The 17,730-nt window shown below is 32.6% G+C and overlaps 1 protein-coding gene across 2 annotated transcripts in view; it reads right to left on the bottom strand.

The window, feature by feature from the left end:
- Positions 1 to 17,730, bottom strand: part of CCDC148 (coiled-coil domain containing 148) — a 301,269-nt gene that overhangs the window by 76,915 nt on the left and 206,624 nt on the right. For both annotated transcript variants that reach the window (XM_051986343.1, XM_051986344.1), the window contains exon 12: positions 4,093 to 4,233. In XM_051986343.1, the coding sequence (XP_051842303.1) occupies positions 4,093 to 4,233 (141 nt within the window). The remainder of the gene's footprint in view (positions 1 to 4,092; positions 4,234 to 17,730) is intronic.

Genomic DNA, 17,730 nt, shown 5'->3' with positions numbered 1-17,730 from the left:
TCCTGGCTTTTTAAACTTTAGTAAATTTTCATCCAAACTGTCATTTTATATCTATGAGACTTTCTGTCTTAAGTTTCTTAATAGTTGTCTTAATAGACAACATATTATTAAGTATTGCATTTTAGTCTATTCTGAAATTCTTTTGTATTTTATAGGGGGATTAAATCAATTTATATTCAAAGTTATAACTGATATATTTGTATTTCCTTCTCATATATTATTCTGTACTCTAATTTTCAGTAAGAAGAATTGGCTACATTAATTCATTATTAGTCTAAGCTTAATTTTTATATATTTATAGACACTTCTAAACAAAACCACACCTTACCTCAACAAATTACTAACTATACTTCCTAAATTTCTTCTATTACCTCTTTAAATTTTTCAATGGCTTCAAGTGATCCATGTAACCCACTCAGTTTTAAACTATTAGTATGTGTAGATTATTCATTCTCCTTTCTTGCTTCTCTCTTTTTCTCATGTATACATACTTTATGATGCCCATAATCAATAATTTTTCTTGTTTTCTTTCTATACATATATGTATATGTACATATTTATATCTATAGTTATACATGTTCTCTTCCCCACTGCTCACCAAAATCCATTTGCAATCTTTAGTTCCCAATCAAAATAAATTTTCTGCTTTATGAGGGTCCTAAGGTTTTGGTTGATTAAACTAAAGCTATTGTACTGATATTTCCCTATGGTGGTTCTAATAGGAGATCAATTTATGATCCTAATATTTCCTTTATTTGGTGCCTTTTCCAATGAACTATAAATCATAACAATCATGCTGTTGTTTTGCTAACCTTGTGTAACACTTACACTAAATCTTTGTTTAGTCTTTTAAAATTCTGAAGTTCACTTAGTCTTCATTGAAGTTCATGCTTGATTTGCATAGTAACATTCATATTTAATTTGCATATAGAAGATCTTGGTCAAGAGTAGCCTCATTTATTTGTAGAATCTCTGCTTCTGGTTTGATTTGCATATCAAAGGCTTTAGAAAAACTTGCTTTCTCTAAGAGGAATTTGACCTATCTTATTTATTTTAATGAAGAAAACAGTTTCTATTCAAAGTATTTATTTCCCCAGTGCTGTGCAATCATTTCAGAAAACAGGCTGTAGATATTCTACAGAGTTCTGTACACATACACATTCTTTGAAATAACATTAGTACATCTGATAATACCAACCAAGTATGTCCTTCCTCAGAATAGGTTCTTGAGATATCTGGTATATGTAATAAATTTTTGGTAACTCTCAGCTATCTTATTGGAGACTGAGAAGAAATATTCAATTTTTTTTTTTGAGATTTGAGCTTTGTTCTTGGTCAGATATATAACAGCTAACAATGTCATATCTAGGTTAAATCATCATAAAAATAATACATCAATTGTGCATATCATTTCCTATCTATAGAAAATGCTTCATGAACCATTAAAATATTTGCTGACACAATTTAAAAAATAAACAAGTTAATACAATACTATATTTTTAATAGAGAAAAAGTGACCTGCTAAGGAAAGACATACATAATTCTGTGTCCATTGAAATCTAGAGAGGGATCATTTGGACAATGACTAGAAATGACTATTCAGAAAATGCATGTTATTGATCACATGATTACTTAAAAAATACTACACATTCTGAATTAATCAGATATATACAATTATTCCTCCATCAAGTCCTAATACCTCATAATGGCATGGAAATGACCCTGGTTCTTTGAAAGGTTTGCTACTGGAGTATAGACTCTCATAGATCTTACCAAATTAGAAAGACTGAAAGTGAGGCCAAAATTAGGTATTATATTTATTTTCCAAGATTATAACAAGTTATAACTAAGAGTTAAAAGACCTACTCTTAAGAAGGGTTTGGGTAGATGATATGCAGAGTTCCTTTTAATTCTAACAGTTGCCATTTCTATAATCACATAAAAGAGGCATTTTCCCTAAAGTATACTCATCATCACTTTCTAAGTATGTTAGTAGGTTCAATTTTTTTAAAGCCTTTGTTTAGCAGAGTACATTTTTTTATTCTGTTTTTTCACTTCATAATATTTTGATTTTTTCAATTAAATGTAAAGATACCTTTTAACATTCATTTTTGTAGAATTTTGACTTCCAATTTTTTTCTCCCTTTCTCCCTTGCCTTCTCCCTCCCCAAGATAGCAAACAATCCAATATAGACTGTACATATATGATCATGTTAAAAAAATTTGTATATTAATCACATTGTGAAAGAAAACTCAGATCAAAAGGAAAAAACACAAGAAAAGAAAAAACTAAAAACAAATTTTAGGAAATGAAAATAGCATGCTTTAACATTCATTCATTTTTCATAGTACTTTCTCTGAATGCAGATGGCATTCTCCATTACAAGTCTTTTGGAATTATCTTGAATCACCATATTGCTGAGAAGAGCTAAGTCTATCATAGTTTGTTATGGGCCAGAACTTGAAACAAGGTGCTAAGTGGAATGGAGGAGACAATGGTTAAATCTAGTTTAGCATTGATTTAATCCTACAATAAATAATGGTTTCCTAGTGATATAATGATTGGTGTGTACTCAGTGTGGGGCATATAAGGAGAAGCTCTCAGGGCCAGAAAGGGCAAATGTACTAGAAGCTCTCGGAGGCTGAGACAGATTCATTCCATCTTCAATCTTTGTTGTGATTGGAGGCTGAAGCAGAAGCCCTTGGAAGTCAGGGAGATTCAGAAGCCAGAGAAGGCAGGCTCAAGCTCAAGCTCTCAGAATCAAGGCCAGACTGAAAAGCTCTCCAGAAAGCTGCCTTATATCTAGACTACGTCTATGTGTACTCCTTCTTATTGCCTAAGAGAGATTAAATTGTCAGGAGTTACCAGTATCATCTTCCCATGCTGGGATGTAAAAAGTTTATAATTTTATTAAATAACATGTTTGGGGAAGAGATTCTGTTTGCCTTTTTATGCTTCTCTTGAGTCTTATATTTGAAGATCCAATTTTCTGTTTACTTCTGGCTTTTCATTAGGAAAGTTTGAAAGTCTTCTATTTCACTGAATATCCATCTTTTCTCTGAAACATTATGTTCAGTTTTGCTGGGTAATTAATTAGTGGTTGTAATCCAAGCTTAGTCTTTTTTTTTTCATTTTAATTATTATTTATTTAAAGTAAAAAATGTAGAAATGCAATTTGAATTATACTATCCCTTAATCCTGTTTTCTAATGTAGCATAAGAAATGTCCTGGATTGTAGAATAATTCTGCCAGTAGATGACCATTTATGAGTGAACCTGTTTTCAGTTCCAAGTCTTTTGCTCATTTTAAAAACAATTTACAAATGTTTAGTTTTTGTACCTAATCTCTGTTAATTAAAATGTTTATAAAGTTTATTTCTACCAAAGAGATGCAATTCATTAAGATAAAGTATTGCAGAATAAACTTTGTTTTGTAACATTTGTACTTGCTTTTTTTCACTGGGAGTAGAAGTAGGTAGTACATTGTTGCAGTATCTTTTTTTGATGGAGAAACTTGTTGGAATCTCATCTTGAAAAAAAAATAATTCTATGACCCCCCAAAATAACTACAATCCTCAAAAAGAAGTATATTCTTCCTATTTTGTAAATGTGGGAAGTCCCTGGTTGTAGAACAGTGCATGTACTTTCAGGAATTGGGGGAATATGTTAATTGATTTTGCTGATTTATTTTTTTCCCCTCTCTTTTTTTCTTTAAATTTTTTTTTTTTTAATATAGGATGTCTCTCTGGGAGGCATACAGGGAGAAATTTTCTCCCTTCTTTCCCCCTTATCCCCCTTCCCAGTATTAAACTTGTGAGCACCATTTGCTTCTCACAGCCCTCCCTTTTTAGTATCCCCCCCCTTTACCTTAGAGTTCCTCCCTCTATCTTACCCCTTTCCCTCCCAGTTTCCGTGTTCCCTTCCACTTAGCCAAGCTTAGTCTTGTTAGTATAAGACTAACTCTCAAATGGATACTACTCTTCCTGTTAACCTTTTTAATATTACTAGAAATTGTTTATAAGAATACTAAATCAATCAAAACTCACTCCAGCAATTAAGTAAATTCTTTCACAGCACTAGCAAATTACATACTTTTTTTTTCTCCTCTTCCCTCTGTAATATTTCCTTCTCCTTCCGAAGTTTATCCTCCTTCTTTTCTTTTTCTCTTCTTCTAATAATAATGTTGTATTCTAGTTTTGCTTCTTCCTCTTGATGTGCTCGCCACTGAAGAACCTAAAAAAATCAGAAGCCCATTTTAAACAATTACTTAAAGTTCAGAGGTCAAAATACAATGAAGTTTGGAGTTACTTTCCAAAGTAACACATATATGTTACTTAACATACATGTTAGTCAAAATTGCATATTAATATGAACTTTGTCAATTTGATTTACAAAATCTAGGCATGAATTTTCCACAAAAGTTAAGTAACTTTGCTTTCAACGTGGGTACACTCTCTCCACTAATGCAGATTATAATTCTTGAAGAAAATTCCTGTGGCTGAAACCATCATTATCTCATAGCAATCTGGTGATGGACTTCTCTTATGTTAGCCAGGTTGGTCCTCAAAAAATAGATATTACCAATTTCATGCAGGAAAACTTATTATCTTGGCAGGAAATTAACAACTTTTGTACTTTATTGATATTACTTTCAAGAATGTAGATTCATCAATACCACAATAAGCATAAGTGTAAGACTTTAGTTAAGGATATATATTGGCATGCATATGTACATTGAGTATATTCCAAATGGTAAAAGGAGGTAACTGAATAAACTTAAATGTTTTATATTTGTTTTAATCATGATTATGTGTTATTAATGAAATTTTATATGAAAGATAAATGATAGTATGTCTGCCACATTATTTTATTTAAGTGTTCCCCCAAAGATTTAGGCTCTTCAAATTTTTACAAATAATTTATTTTTCCAATATGGCAGAGTAAAGGCAGGGACTCACCTTAGCTCTCCCAAATTTCCCTCCCAATAATGTTAAAATAATTCCTCAAAGCAAATTCTTAGAATGGTAGAAGTAAAAAGGGATGGAGTGAAACAATTTTCTAGCCCAAGATAACACAGTTCTCAAGAAAGGTCTGAATGAAAGTAGAATACTGTCTAGCACAGATCATACCCAGGGAAACTATCAGCAGGCTTGGAAGTTCCTAAATCATTGGTAATGGCAATGACTTCCAGAGATCTCAGCCCACATAGCAAGAGGGTTGAAAAACTAAACAAAAGGAGATTACATGAGATCCTTTTCTGGCACTAGATACAAAGACTCTGTTTCATTGCTCAGACATGCTACTGAATCAAAATCTAAGGGTCCAGGTCTGAGTCCAGGGGTCCAGATCTGGATCCAGGGCAAAGAAGAAAACAAGCAGGAGCCAGAACCATGGTCACAGTTTCAGGACAGAAAAAAAGTACTTATGGTCACGTACAGACCAGAGCATAAGCCAGGAGAGAATTAATCACATTTTTCTTTATCATACATATTGAAAGAACTGAAATTCACAACTCCTAAAACTAGCACTGAACACAACAGCAAAAATAAACAGATAGATAGATAAGCAAATAAATAGATAGATAAATAAATAAATGGATGAGTAGATAGATGGATAGATAGATAGATTTTAAAAACGAATAAATAAGAAAAATGAAGCCCTGAAGCTTAGAATAGTTCTTCCTCTACTTTGGGAGCAGATTCCAACTTTAACATAAAATTAAAAGTCAAGAAATACACTGGGCAAAAATGAGCAAACATAAAAAGAACCCAATCATAGAAAGTTACTCTGGTGACAAAGAAGATCAAAACACACACTCAGAAGAAGACAACAAAGTCAAAACAACTATATGCAAAGCTTCAAAGAAAAGTATGAATTGATCTCATGTCCTAGAAAAAATCAAAAGGGATTTTTAAAAAAATCAAATAAGAGAGCAGAGAAAAAATGAGGAAAAGAAATGAAAGTGATGCAAGAAAGATTCAACAACTTGAAAAAGGAGACACAAAAAATACTGAAGAAAATAACACTAAAAAACAGCATAGGCCAAATATTAAAAGAGATACAAAAACCTACTGAAGAGAAAAATCCTTGAAAAAGCAGACTTAGCCTAGTGGAATAAGAGGTACAAAAATCTACTGAAGAAAACAACTTTTTAAAAAATAGAATTGGCCAACTGGAAAGGAAGTACAAAAGATCACCGAGGAAAATAATTCCTTCAGAATTGAAATTGGGCAAGTAGAAGCTAATGACTTTGTGAGACATCAAGAAACAATTTTTAAAAAGCAAAAGAAAGAAAAATTAGAAGAAAATGAAGTATTTCATCAGAAAAACAACTGAGCCAGAAAATAAATGATGAAGAAGAGATAATTTAAGAATTATTGGATTACCAGAAAACCATGATCAAAAGTCTAGAAATAATATTTTCTGAGAGAACTCTGGGATAATGGTGGGGTAGGTGAGAAAACTCCAAGCTCTCCAGATTCTCCTCACAAACAAGATAAAATAGTTTCTTAGAGTAAATATAAAACAGAAAAACAATCAAGAATTGGTTCAGAACAATTGTCTTCTGCAATAATCACAGAAGTTCCAATGAAAGATACAAGGACAGAGCTTTGATTTCTTTGAAATATAAACAAATTCAAACTAGTTCTACTTGAAAAAGCAAGCAATAAACCATGAGGATAACTGGGTTGGGTGGTGGACTCAGCCTCAGAAAGAGGAATTTTCATCTCCTGAACAGTTGTGTAGAATACAGGAAGATTGAGGGAACTTCTGTTAATAAGAAGCTCCAGGCCCAGCTGTGCTGCCAAGAGGAGGACCTGGTTGAGAAGGAAGAATATACCTATTGAGTATATTGAAGCAAAAAAAGGTTTCTCCTATAACAAAGAATAATATCAAATGGTAACCTGCCCCCCAAAAAATTATAGAAAAACTTTAAAAATAAAAAGAGAGAGATTGAGGAAAAACTAAAAAAAAAAAAAAAAAAAGAAGAAGAAGAAGAAAAAGAAGAAGGAAGAGAAGAAGGAGGACAAAGAGTAAGACAAGAAGGAGGGGGAGAATTTGAAAAAAACAAGATTGTGAAAAAAAATCCAATAAGTAAAAAAGGAGATCCAGAATCTTAAAAATCTGAAAAAAAAATGACTCCTTGAAATCTAGAATTGGGCAAGGAGATGCCAAGTTATAAAACTTATAACAAGACCAAGAAATACTAAAATAAAATATAAAGAATGAAAAAAATGAGTGAATATGTGCCATCTTACAAGAAAAGCAACTGATCTGTAGAACAGATCAAGGAAAAAAAAACACCTAAGATTAGTTGAACTACCTGAAAGCTACAATAAAGAAATCTTTATACAATAAAACAAGAAAAATTTCCTGAAATATTACAACAAAAGGAGAAAGTAGAAATAGAAAAAACCTACCAATCACTACCTGAAAGAGATCCTACAAGAAAAACCTGTAGGAACAGAAGACCAAAGCCAAATTCTGAAACTTCAAAGTTAAAGAAAAAATATTTTAAGCAACAAGAAAAAAAAATTTCAAATATGGCAGAGCCATAATTAGAATCACACAAGACCTGGCAGCAGCTACATTAAAAGACCACAGGTATTGGAACATTATAAATCAAAGAACAAAAGAACAAGGGTTGGAGCCAAAAATATCATATCCTGTAAAGTCAAGCATAATCCTATCTGATTATAGGTTATCTATGTATATTAATGTCTACATATGTGTGTATGTATATATAGGGGAGGGAAAGGAGGGGGAAGAATAAAGTAAAAATTTCACAGGGTAGAACAAAAGAAAACTGACAAGGAAGCAAAGAAAAGATAGAAAGCTCAGAACACAACATGTAATATTTATTATACAGACTTTCTTGAAATGGAAATTTATTATTTTATGTTCTAAATTCTTTCATGTTCAGCTGTGTACATTGCAATTTTTTTTGTGTGTTTTGTATCTTAGTTTTAAATAAATAAAAAGATTTTAAAAGCAATGCTACTTCAAGAAATTATCAAGGAAAACTGCCCTGATATCCTATAACTACAGAATAAAACAGAAATTGAAAAAAATACTCTAATCACCTCCTGAAAGAGATCACAAAATGAAAACTCCTAGGAATATCACAGCCAAATTCCTTTTTTTTTCTTTTTAAATAACTTTTTAATGACAGAACCCATGCCAGGATAATTTTTTATAACATTATCCCTTGCACTCACTTCTGTTCCCATTTTTCCCCTCCCCCAGATGGCAAGCAGTCCTATACATGTTAAATAGGTTACAGAATATCCTAGATACAATATATGTGTGCAGTTCTCTTGTTGCACAGGAAGAATTGGATTCAGAAGGTATAAATAACCCAGGAAGAAAAACAAAAATGCAAGCAGTTTACATTCATTTCCCAGTGTTCTTTCTTTGGGTGTAGCTGCTTCTGTTCATCCTTGATCAATTGAAACTGAATTAGATCTCTTTGTTGAAGAAATCCACTTCCATCAGAATATATCCTCATACAGTATCGTTGTTGAGGTATATAATGATCTCTTGGTTCTGTTCATTTCACTTAGCATCAGTTCATGTAAGTCTTGCCAATCCTTTCTGTATTCATCCTGCTGGTCATTTCTTACAGAACAATAATATTCCATAACATTCATATACCACAATTTACTCAATCATTCTCCAATTGATGGGCATTTCATTTTCCATCACAGCCAAATTCCAAAGCTCCTAGGTTGAAAATATATTGGAAGCACCCAAAAAGGAACAATACCTTTGTCATGGATAACAGTCAGGTAGGATTTATCATGTTTTAATTTAAAGGATGAGAGAGCTTAGAATATGATATCTCAAAAAATAAAGGAATTAGAATTATAACCAAGAATCACCTACCCAGAAAAAGTAAGCACAATCTTTCAGGAAGGGAATGGTTATGTAGTGGAACAGAGGACTGTGAGTTAACTATTATTGGATGACATCCAGAAAATAAAATTAAGGGGAGAAAAGAGATGTGCTGAGGGGAAGAAAAAAGGAGGTAGAATTGAATAAATTATATCATAAAAGAGGCACAAAAGAATTTTAACAGTGAAGAAGATAATGGAACTGTTAAACAAGCTTGAATCTTATTCTCATCAGAATTGTCTCAATGAGAGTAAATATACACACTCAGTTGGGTATAGAAATCTTTCTTACCTAATAGTGAAGTAGGAAGGGAGTGATAGATAAGGATAAGATAGATAAGTGATAGAAAGGATAGCAGTTTGGAAAGGACTGTTGTCAAAGCACAACACTTTTGAGGAAGGACAGGGGAAAGGTGGGGATAGGGGCAGACAGAGAAATAGAGACAAAAACAGACAGAGAGACAGACACAGACACAGACAGAGGAGACAGAGAAAGAGGGACAGAGAGAGAAATAGAAAAGGATAAATGAAGGAAAATAGCATAGAAGGAAATAAGCAGTAACCATAACTGTGAATGTAAATAGGATGAACACACTCATAAAATGGAAGTAAATAGCAGAGTAGATTAAAAATCAAAATCATACAATTTATTCTTTAAGAAAAAAACATTTGAAGAAGACACACACCGAGTAATTCTATTATACTTCAACTGAAGTAAAAAAAGAAAAAAGCAGAGTTAGCAATCATGATGATTTCAGACAAATCAAAAACCAAAAAAAATTAATTAAAAGGGATAATCAGAGAAACTAAATGCTAAAAGCTATCATAAATAATGGAGGAATAGAATAATATATATGCTTCAAATAGCATAATATCCAAATGCATAAAGGAAAAGTTAAATGATATACAGGAGGGAATATATAATAAAATCATATTAAAGACCTCAATTTGCCTCATTCAGAACTATATAAATCTAACAAAGAAGGTAAAGAAATGAATAGGATTTTAGGAAAGTTAACTATGATAGACGTCTGGAGAACACTGGATGCAAATAAGAAGGAATGTAATTTTTTCAGTGGTACAATAGAACCTATGCAAAAATTGACTGCATTGAGGCATTAAAAAACCTCACAACCAAACACAGAAAATCAGAAATGTTAAATACATCTTTTTCACAACATAATTTAATACAAATTATATTCAATAAAGAGCTGTGAAAACATAGATTCCAAATCATTTGGAAAATAATCTAATTCTAAAGAATAAATGGATCAAACAATAAATCATGAAGTAAATACTCCATTAAAGAGAATGACCATAATGAAATAATATGCCAAAATTTGTGTGATATTGACAAAGCAACACTTAGGAGAAAATTTTTATCTCTAAATGCTTCTATCAATAAGATAGAAAAAGAGCATATTAATGAATTAAGCATGCAACTAAAGAAAAGTAGAATAAAATCATTTCCCAATTGATAAATGGTCAAAGAATATGAATAGGCAATTTTCACACAAAGAAATCAAAGCTTGTCTATTATATTTTGGAAAAGTTCTAAATCACTATTGATTACAGAAATGCAAATTAAAACAACTCTGAAGTACCATCTGACATCTTTGATTTATATATATTTATGTGTGTATATGTGTGTTGATTAATATGACAGAAAAGATAAAGAACAATTATTGAAGAGGTTGTGGGAAAATTGATACATTTATGCATTGTTGGTGAAATTGTGATCTATTCATTTTGGAGAACAATTTAAAACTATGCCCCAAAGGCTTTAAATTGGTTTTAATATCCTTTGATTCAGCAATACCACTGTTGGGTCTGTATAAAAAAAAGAGATTTTTAAAAAGATTAAAGGAAATATTTGTACAAGAAATGTTTATAGCAGCTCTTTTGGTGATGCCAAAGAATTGGAAATTTGGGGGTGACCCTCAATTGGAAAATAGCTGAATAAGTTGTGGTATATGACTGGAATGGAAACCTGTCATGCTATAAGAAATGGCAAACCAGCTGATTTCAGAAAACCCTGAAAAGACTTACATGAATTGTTGCAAAGTGGAGTGAACAAAACTAGGAGAAAGTACAGTACAAAGTAACAGTAATACTAAACAGTGATTAGCTGTGAATGACTTAGCTACTCTCAACAATTCAGTGTAGGACTCATGATGGAAAATGCTATCCAATTCCAGAGAGAGAAACTGATGGAATATATGTAGATTAAAGCATATCATTTTCCATTTTCTTTTTCATGTTTTTTTTTTCCTTTTGGTGTTTATTTCACAACATGACTAATATGGAAATATATTTTGCATGACTGCACATGTATAAGCTATATTAATTTTTTTTGCTTTCTCAGAGAGGGCAAAAGGTATACAAGAAGGGACAGAATTTGGAACTGAAATCTTTTTTTTAAAAAGGATATTGAAAATGTTTTATATGTATTTGGGGAAAATAAATTGTTAATTATAATATAAAATAATTCATTTTTAAAGGAAAAAGTTATCATCCGAGGAAAACATAATCAGGGGAAGGATTGTTTTGTTTTTATCTCCATATCTCCATATAGTAGGCACTTAACAAATGTTTGTTAAATGATTAATTGAATGGATGATTAAGGAAACCTCTTCTCTCCTAACTGTGAAGATGCTCGTCTCCTTTGTTTGAAAAGAAAATATATAAGAAACCAGATCTTCTTTCTAGGTACTATTCTCTTTCTCAGAAAATTTCCTGAATATATAGGCTATATCTATTCCCTTGACTTCATACACATTTTGTTCCTTTCTTAAAGTCTTAAAATCTAATTTGTATTTCCACCACTTTACTAGGACCATTCTCTCAGATATTACCAATGATAAATTCCAATGATCATTTCTAATTCTTCATGCTCCTTGACCTTTTTGTCATTTTATATTACTGACTATAGCCTCCTGTCTAAAATTCTTTCATTTCTTTGTTTTGGTGATAGTGAGTTTCTTTGGTTTTTCCACTTTTCTAACTGATCTTTCTCTTTTTCATTTGCTGGTTCCTCTTCCTAATAATCACTATATTCAAGTATTTTCTGTCTGTCTTTGGCCCTCTGTCTTTTTGTTGCAACTCTCACTTCTTTGGCAAAGCTTTGTTTTAATCATAACTATGGCTTATTATTGAAACTTTACATAAAAGTCATACAGTTTATATGATAAATTGTTTTATTTGAGTATTCCACTCAATATTGCTTCAACGATCAAATCCATGTGGATAGTCCCAAATTCCCATTCCTCTCACATTTTTAAATGTCTATATGATACATTCAGTTAGAAATCCCACTGATTCTTTAAAATTGTTCAGATATTGGTTTGAAAAGATTGACTGGATTCTGAAGGTCTGTAATTTCCAATACTAAATTATTTTCTCATTAAGAACTCACTCTCTTTTCCAGCTATCCCATTTCCCAATTCAGTAGAACTATTTTTTCTCTTATTCTCAACTTTAAATCAACACTGGAGTTAGTTTTGACCACTGCATATACTAATCTTCCCTAATTGTCTACATATAATCCACAATAAATGCTAATTATCCACAAGCTCCTTATCTGGCACTTGAAAACATGCCAAGGGCTCCCTCATTCTTCCTCCAAAACAAAATAAAACAAAACAAAAAACTTCACTTAAACCTCCATCTCCTCAACTCATTTTCCTTTTCCCCCTTGTATTACCAAATTCCTAAGAAAGGATCAACTACATTTGTTGCCTTTATGTTCTCTTATCCAACATAATTTTCAAGTAGTGCAATCATTCTGTCCCACCACTTGACAAAAATTGTTCTTTTCAAAATAACCAATGACTTTTTAGAGTATTACAACCAACAATCTTTTCTCAGTCCTTGTTCTCCTTGACTTACATTAGATTTTGATACTGCCAAACACTCTATTCCTGGAAACTCTTTCCTTTCTTGGTTTCCATGACACTTATTGCTTTGTTTTTCTGCTCCTCATTAATATTTATTTCTGAATCTTTTTTGGTCATTGTCCTTCAACTTGATAAGTATAGATAATGCACAATTCTTAACTTAGGACTTTTCTTTTTTCTCTTTTGTCTCTCTCTACATCCACCTTCTTGATGATTTCATCAGCTCCATAGGTCCTATTATCATCTTATGGAGTATAATTCCGAGAGAGAGAGAGAGAGAAGAGAGAGAGAGAGAGAGACAGAGAGAGAGAGAGAGAGACAGAGACAGAGAGAGAGAGAGAGAGAAGAGAGAGAGAGAGAGAGAGAGAGAGAGAGAGAGAGAGAGAGAGAGAGAGAAAGAGAACCCTTAATTCTTTCTTCTAAACTCCAACCCAATATTACTATCTACTGGACAGCACAACTGGTATTTCAAATTTATCATGTCTAAAACATTATTCATATTTTTCGCTAAACCTATACCTTATCCTCACTTCCCTATTTGTATTGAGGACATCACAATTCTTCCAGTCATCAAGGATTACAACTCCAAGGTCATATTTATTTTTCCTTCTTACATACTCTTCCCACCACCACCATAGCAAATCAGTTGTTAAATCTTATTGATTCTACCTTTTCTATATCACTCACATAGTTACTGCCCTGGTGCAAGCTTTCATACTTCTTGGTCTCTGAATTCCTCTAGCCTCTTCTGACAACTACCCTATTGCTATGTTCAAAACACAGACCTGAACATGTCATTCCCCTATCCAAAAATGTCAATGATTCCCAACTACCTCTAGAATCAAATGCAAATTTATTAGTGTGATATTTAGAGGCTTTGCACCCCATGCGCATTTCTAATTATTCCTAGTTTCATGAACTCTGTTCCATTCAGACTAGATTATTAGCTATTTCTTGGTACATAATATTCCATCTACTTTGCCTTTGCAAAGATGATCTCTCATATTGGGAGTATACTGCCTCTTTATCTGCACATATCTTTTATCAGAATACAACTCAGGTATATCTTCTGATATAAGGGTTTCCTGATTTCTCTTCAATTGTTAATTTTCTTTTCCATTTTGAAATTACATTGTATTAAGTTAGCAGATATTTTGTATTTATTTAGCTTTGTATTTTTATCACACAAACACTTAGTAGAATACCTTTATTCTTTCTTCCTTTCTTAGAGTAAACCTGTCTCTGACAATATGTTTTATATCACTGGGCTAGAAGAATGGATAAGTATGTGTAAAGACAAAAGGAAAGAGGGAGGGAGAGAGGGAAGGTGAGAAGGAAGAAGAGACAGAAGGAAAGAAGGAAACAGAAAAGAAGGAAAGGAAGGGAGAAAGAAAAGAGGGATAGAGGAAAGGACGGAAAGAATAAAGAGAGAAGAGAGAGGAAAGAGGGAAGAGGGAAGGGGGAGTAAGGAAGAAAAAGAAGGAAGGAAAGAAAGCAGAAGGAAACAAGTATTTATTAAGCACTTAGTATATGGCAGGCTCTATGTTAAGCACTAAAAATTCAAATATAAGCAAAAAGAAAGATCGCCTCCACTCTCAAAGAGCTTGCATTCTAATGGGGGAGGGCAATACACAAAACGGAGCTGAAAGGAAGGTGTGGGGTCAGAAGTGAGTTGGGGGTGAAGGTATCATGCCAAGGGAACATGATTTCAAGGTTCAGAAAGTTGGAAACAGTGTCAGGAAGAGAACTAAGGGATTACTCAGAGTAATCTGAGTCCAGAGTATATATATATATATATGGAGTTGATAAGGGACTGAAGGCAGACTAAACTGGCCCCTTCACAAAATGGAGGCTTCAGGAGGAATTTGCCACTGGGGGATGAAAGGGGAAGTGAGGGTGGGTCTTGCAAAGGGATAATTCATGAAGAAACAAGCACATAGATAATTGGATGATCAAAGGCTAAGAGGCCCTAGATTCTAAGAAAAATTCTGGATTAGAAGGTTGATCTTAGTACCAGGGAGAAAAGGACTAGAAAATTGTTGAGAGGCAATTAAGTCCAAGTCCTACAAGTAGTGCTGGCAGCATAGTATATGCCATGGCCTGAACATTAGGGCAGTAATCCCTGATTATCTGGCTAAACGGTATTATTAGTTAGGAATATGGTATGAAGGAATCCTAGGGAAAGACAACTGATTTTAAGTCCTTAGAATGCAGCAAAAATGACACAGAGTTTAATTTACATGCCCAAGATTACACAGCTAGGGTATGAATTCAGTTTTTTTCTGATCCCAGGACTAGCACATTATTCACTGTACTATCCCAAGCTATTTCTGAAAAACAGAGATCCAGGCATTTTAAGACATGCCCAAGAGTAGTTTCAAAGAAGGCATTTAATATGCAATTTTCTAGCTCTAGAGGTAGCCACTGAACCACTCATATGCAAAACAACTTCTCAAGCTACAATTCTCTACCTACCAACTCACTCACTCTCTCCTTCTTTGCTACACGTAAGCCTGAAATCATTCTCATGACAAAATCACTTATTCTGCCATTCTACAAAATTCTCCCACAAGCCAATTGTGGAATTGTCTCTTACCAACAGTTGCTTTCTTTAAAAGTATCATCTTTCAGGTTCACTACTTGCAATGAAGCTACAGTAGTGCTCCCAAATCCTAAGTAACTGCATTTCCTGAGAACTCTGAGGTCATACAAGTGTTGCTCTCTTCCCTTGACCTCAACACTTCCAGTTCTGAAAGTTATCTGTAGACTTTCTCTTTCCCAAGCAACTGATATTTGTGAAATCTCAAGCTAGGAAGTTTTCCACATTATTTTTACATACGTGTAGAACTATGCCAGCAGCTTCTTGGATGCAATTTTAATACATCTATGTGAATTTTAGCATCTATTTTCACTGAATGCTTCAAGAAAAGAAGATATTTCTGACAGCAGAATTCAAATGACAGCTATGACTATCACGTCAACACCAAAAAAAATATGCAATATGTAATGATGTATTTATTTTCATGTTATCTATTACTAACATATTATAAAATCTGTAATAATGCATTTTGGCCTTTGACCACAAGCAAAAAAATCCTAACCTGACCTTAGGTCTTTGATTGCTTCTTCTTCTTAATTCTCATTATTCACTCTGTTATCAGTCCTATAGATTCAAATGGTATTTTATCTTTGCCCTTGTTTTTCCAGTCATAGTCTCTCCTTAATTTGGGTCTTATCTTCCAATCTTGGATTATGACAGTTGTCTTCTAGTTAGACTATTTTCTTCCAATATCTTCTCTTCCAATCCATTCTCCACATAATAGCTTGTTTTTCATCATTTTATTTTCCTGATTAAAAACAAACAATAGATTCTTCTTGCTCCATGGAACTGAAGTCAAATTCTTATGCCTAATTTTCAGGGCTCTCCATAATAAGAACCCATTCTCTCTATCTAGGCTTTTTTGTATATGAAGCAATTGGGATTAAGTGACTTGCCCAGGGGCATACATCTAGGAAATATTAAAAGTCTGAGGATAAATTTGAACTCAAGTTCTCCTGACAAGATTGCTGCTCTATCCACTGTACAATCTTTGGGAATGTTTTATTATTTTTAATGGATTTTATTTTTTTTACTTTTTTCCTATCTGGTTTTACATCTTTTAATACTCTGATTTGAAAACTGCTCAAGTCCTATCAGTCTATTCAGCATACCTCACATAGACCAAGTTCATTCCCAATTCTATTCATTCATTTTCTACTTATTCATACTAATTATATTCTTCCATTCTGTATACTAAAATTATACCCATCCTTTAAGGCCTAGCTCAAAGCCCACCTCCCACCTGAAGATGTCTCAATGTTAATTCTCATTGATCTTTTTTCTTTGAAATAGTATTTCATTACAGTACAAATGAGCAACTTTTAAATTTTATCTATATGTGGATTTGCCTATTTAATTAGATTGCAAATTTTTTGAGAACCAGGGCCATGTCAACTTTTATTTTGTATTTCTTATGGTATAAATCATACATGAGTACATGGTGGATGCTCAAAATTATTTATTGCTTGATTCATCTAAATTGTTACTTTTAGAAATGCTAGTAAAAAGGTATAAATGTATACATTCATAGAGAGGAAACTTAGTGACTAGAGTATAGGATCTAATATCTGGAAGATTTTATTGTAGATGACCCTAGGGAAATCACTTATTTAAATAACTATTTTAACCTATAACCTCCCAAGGAAATTCCCTAGAAATTTTCTGCTACATTATAGATAGGTTTTGCTCTCCTCACTCCAGCAGTTATTTCAAATCTAAATTTTTCATATATTTACCCAAGATATATGTGTGTTTCTAAATAACTTCCTAATAAATTATTTTTTTTAAATTTGAGACACAGAGGAAAATGTTAATTAATACTACTAATTAGCTAATAATACTAATTAACAAAAAAGGTGAATCTGGCAGACTAAAAACAAAATAAGTGAAATTAGCTTTTTGTATGTTGAGCTAATATATTTTAAATGAACAAAAAATATTGTTTGTGCTTGGAGCCCTCCTACTCACCTTTATAATCAAAAAAACTTACTTCTATGAATAAAATTGTTTATTCATAGAGTATAGTGGAGAACAAAAAATGGATAAAGTACAAGCTCTTGTTATTTATGGCAGACCTGAGAGTTTAAAAGAACACAACTTTCCCAAAACAAAACCTCATTCCAAAAACAGCTTCTTCTGTTTCTTTTTCAATTTATCTTTGACTCTTTCCCCTCTTTAGATAGGAAGAGAATAATCAAACATTACCAATTTAAGTAAAGTTTTTTTGGGACATTAGTAAAGGACAGGCAGTTTGAATAACTCTATCTCTAAATAACATTGCTTGAGGAAGCAATAATCCTAAACCGTTTCCTTCTTTAATGCAAAAAGTAAGAGAGTGGCA

Source organism: Antechinus flavipes, chromosome 3 (assembly GCF_016432865.1).
Source record: "Antechinus flavipes isolate AdamAnt ecotype Samford, QLD, Australia chromosome 3, AdamAnt_v2, whole genome shotgun sequence".
NCBI classification, from domain to species: Eukaryota; Metazoa; Chordata; class Mammalia; order Dasyuromorphia; family Dasyuridae; genus Antechinus; species Antechinus flavipes.
Note: the sequence above shows the minus strand (reverse complement) of the source record. Positions and strands in the feature narration are given on the sequence as shown.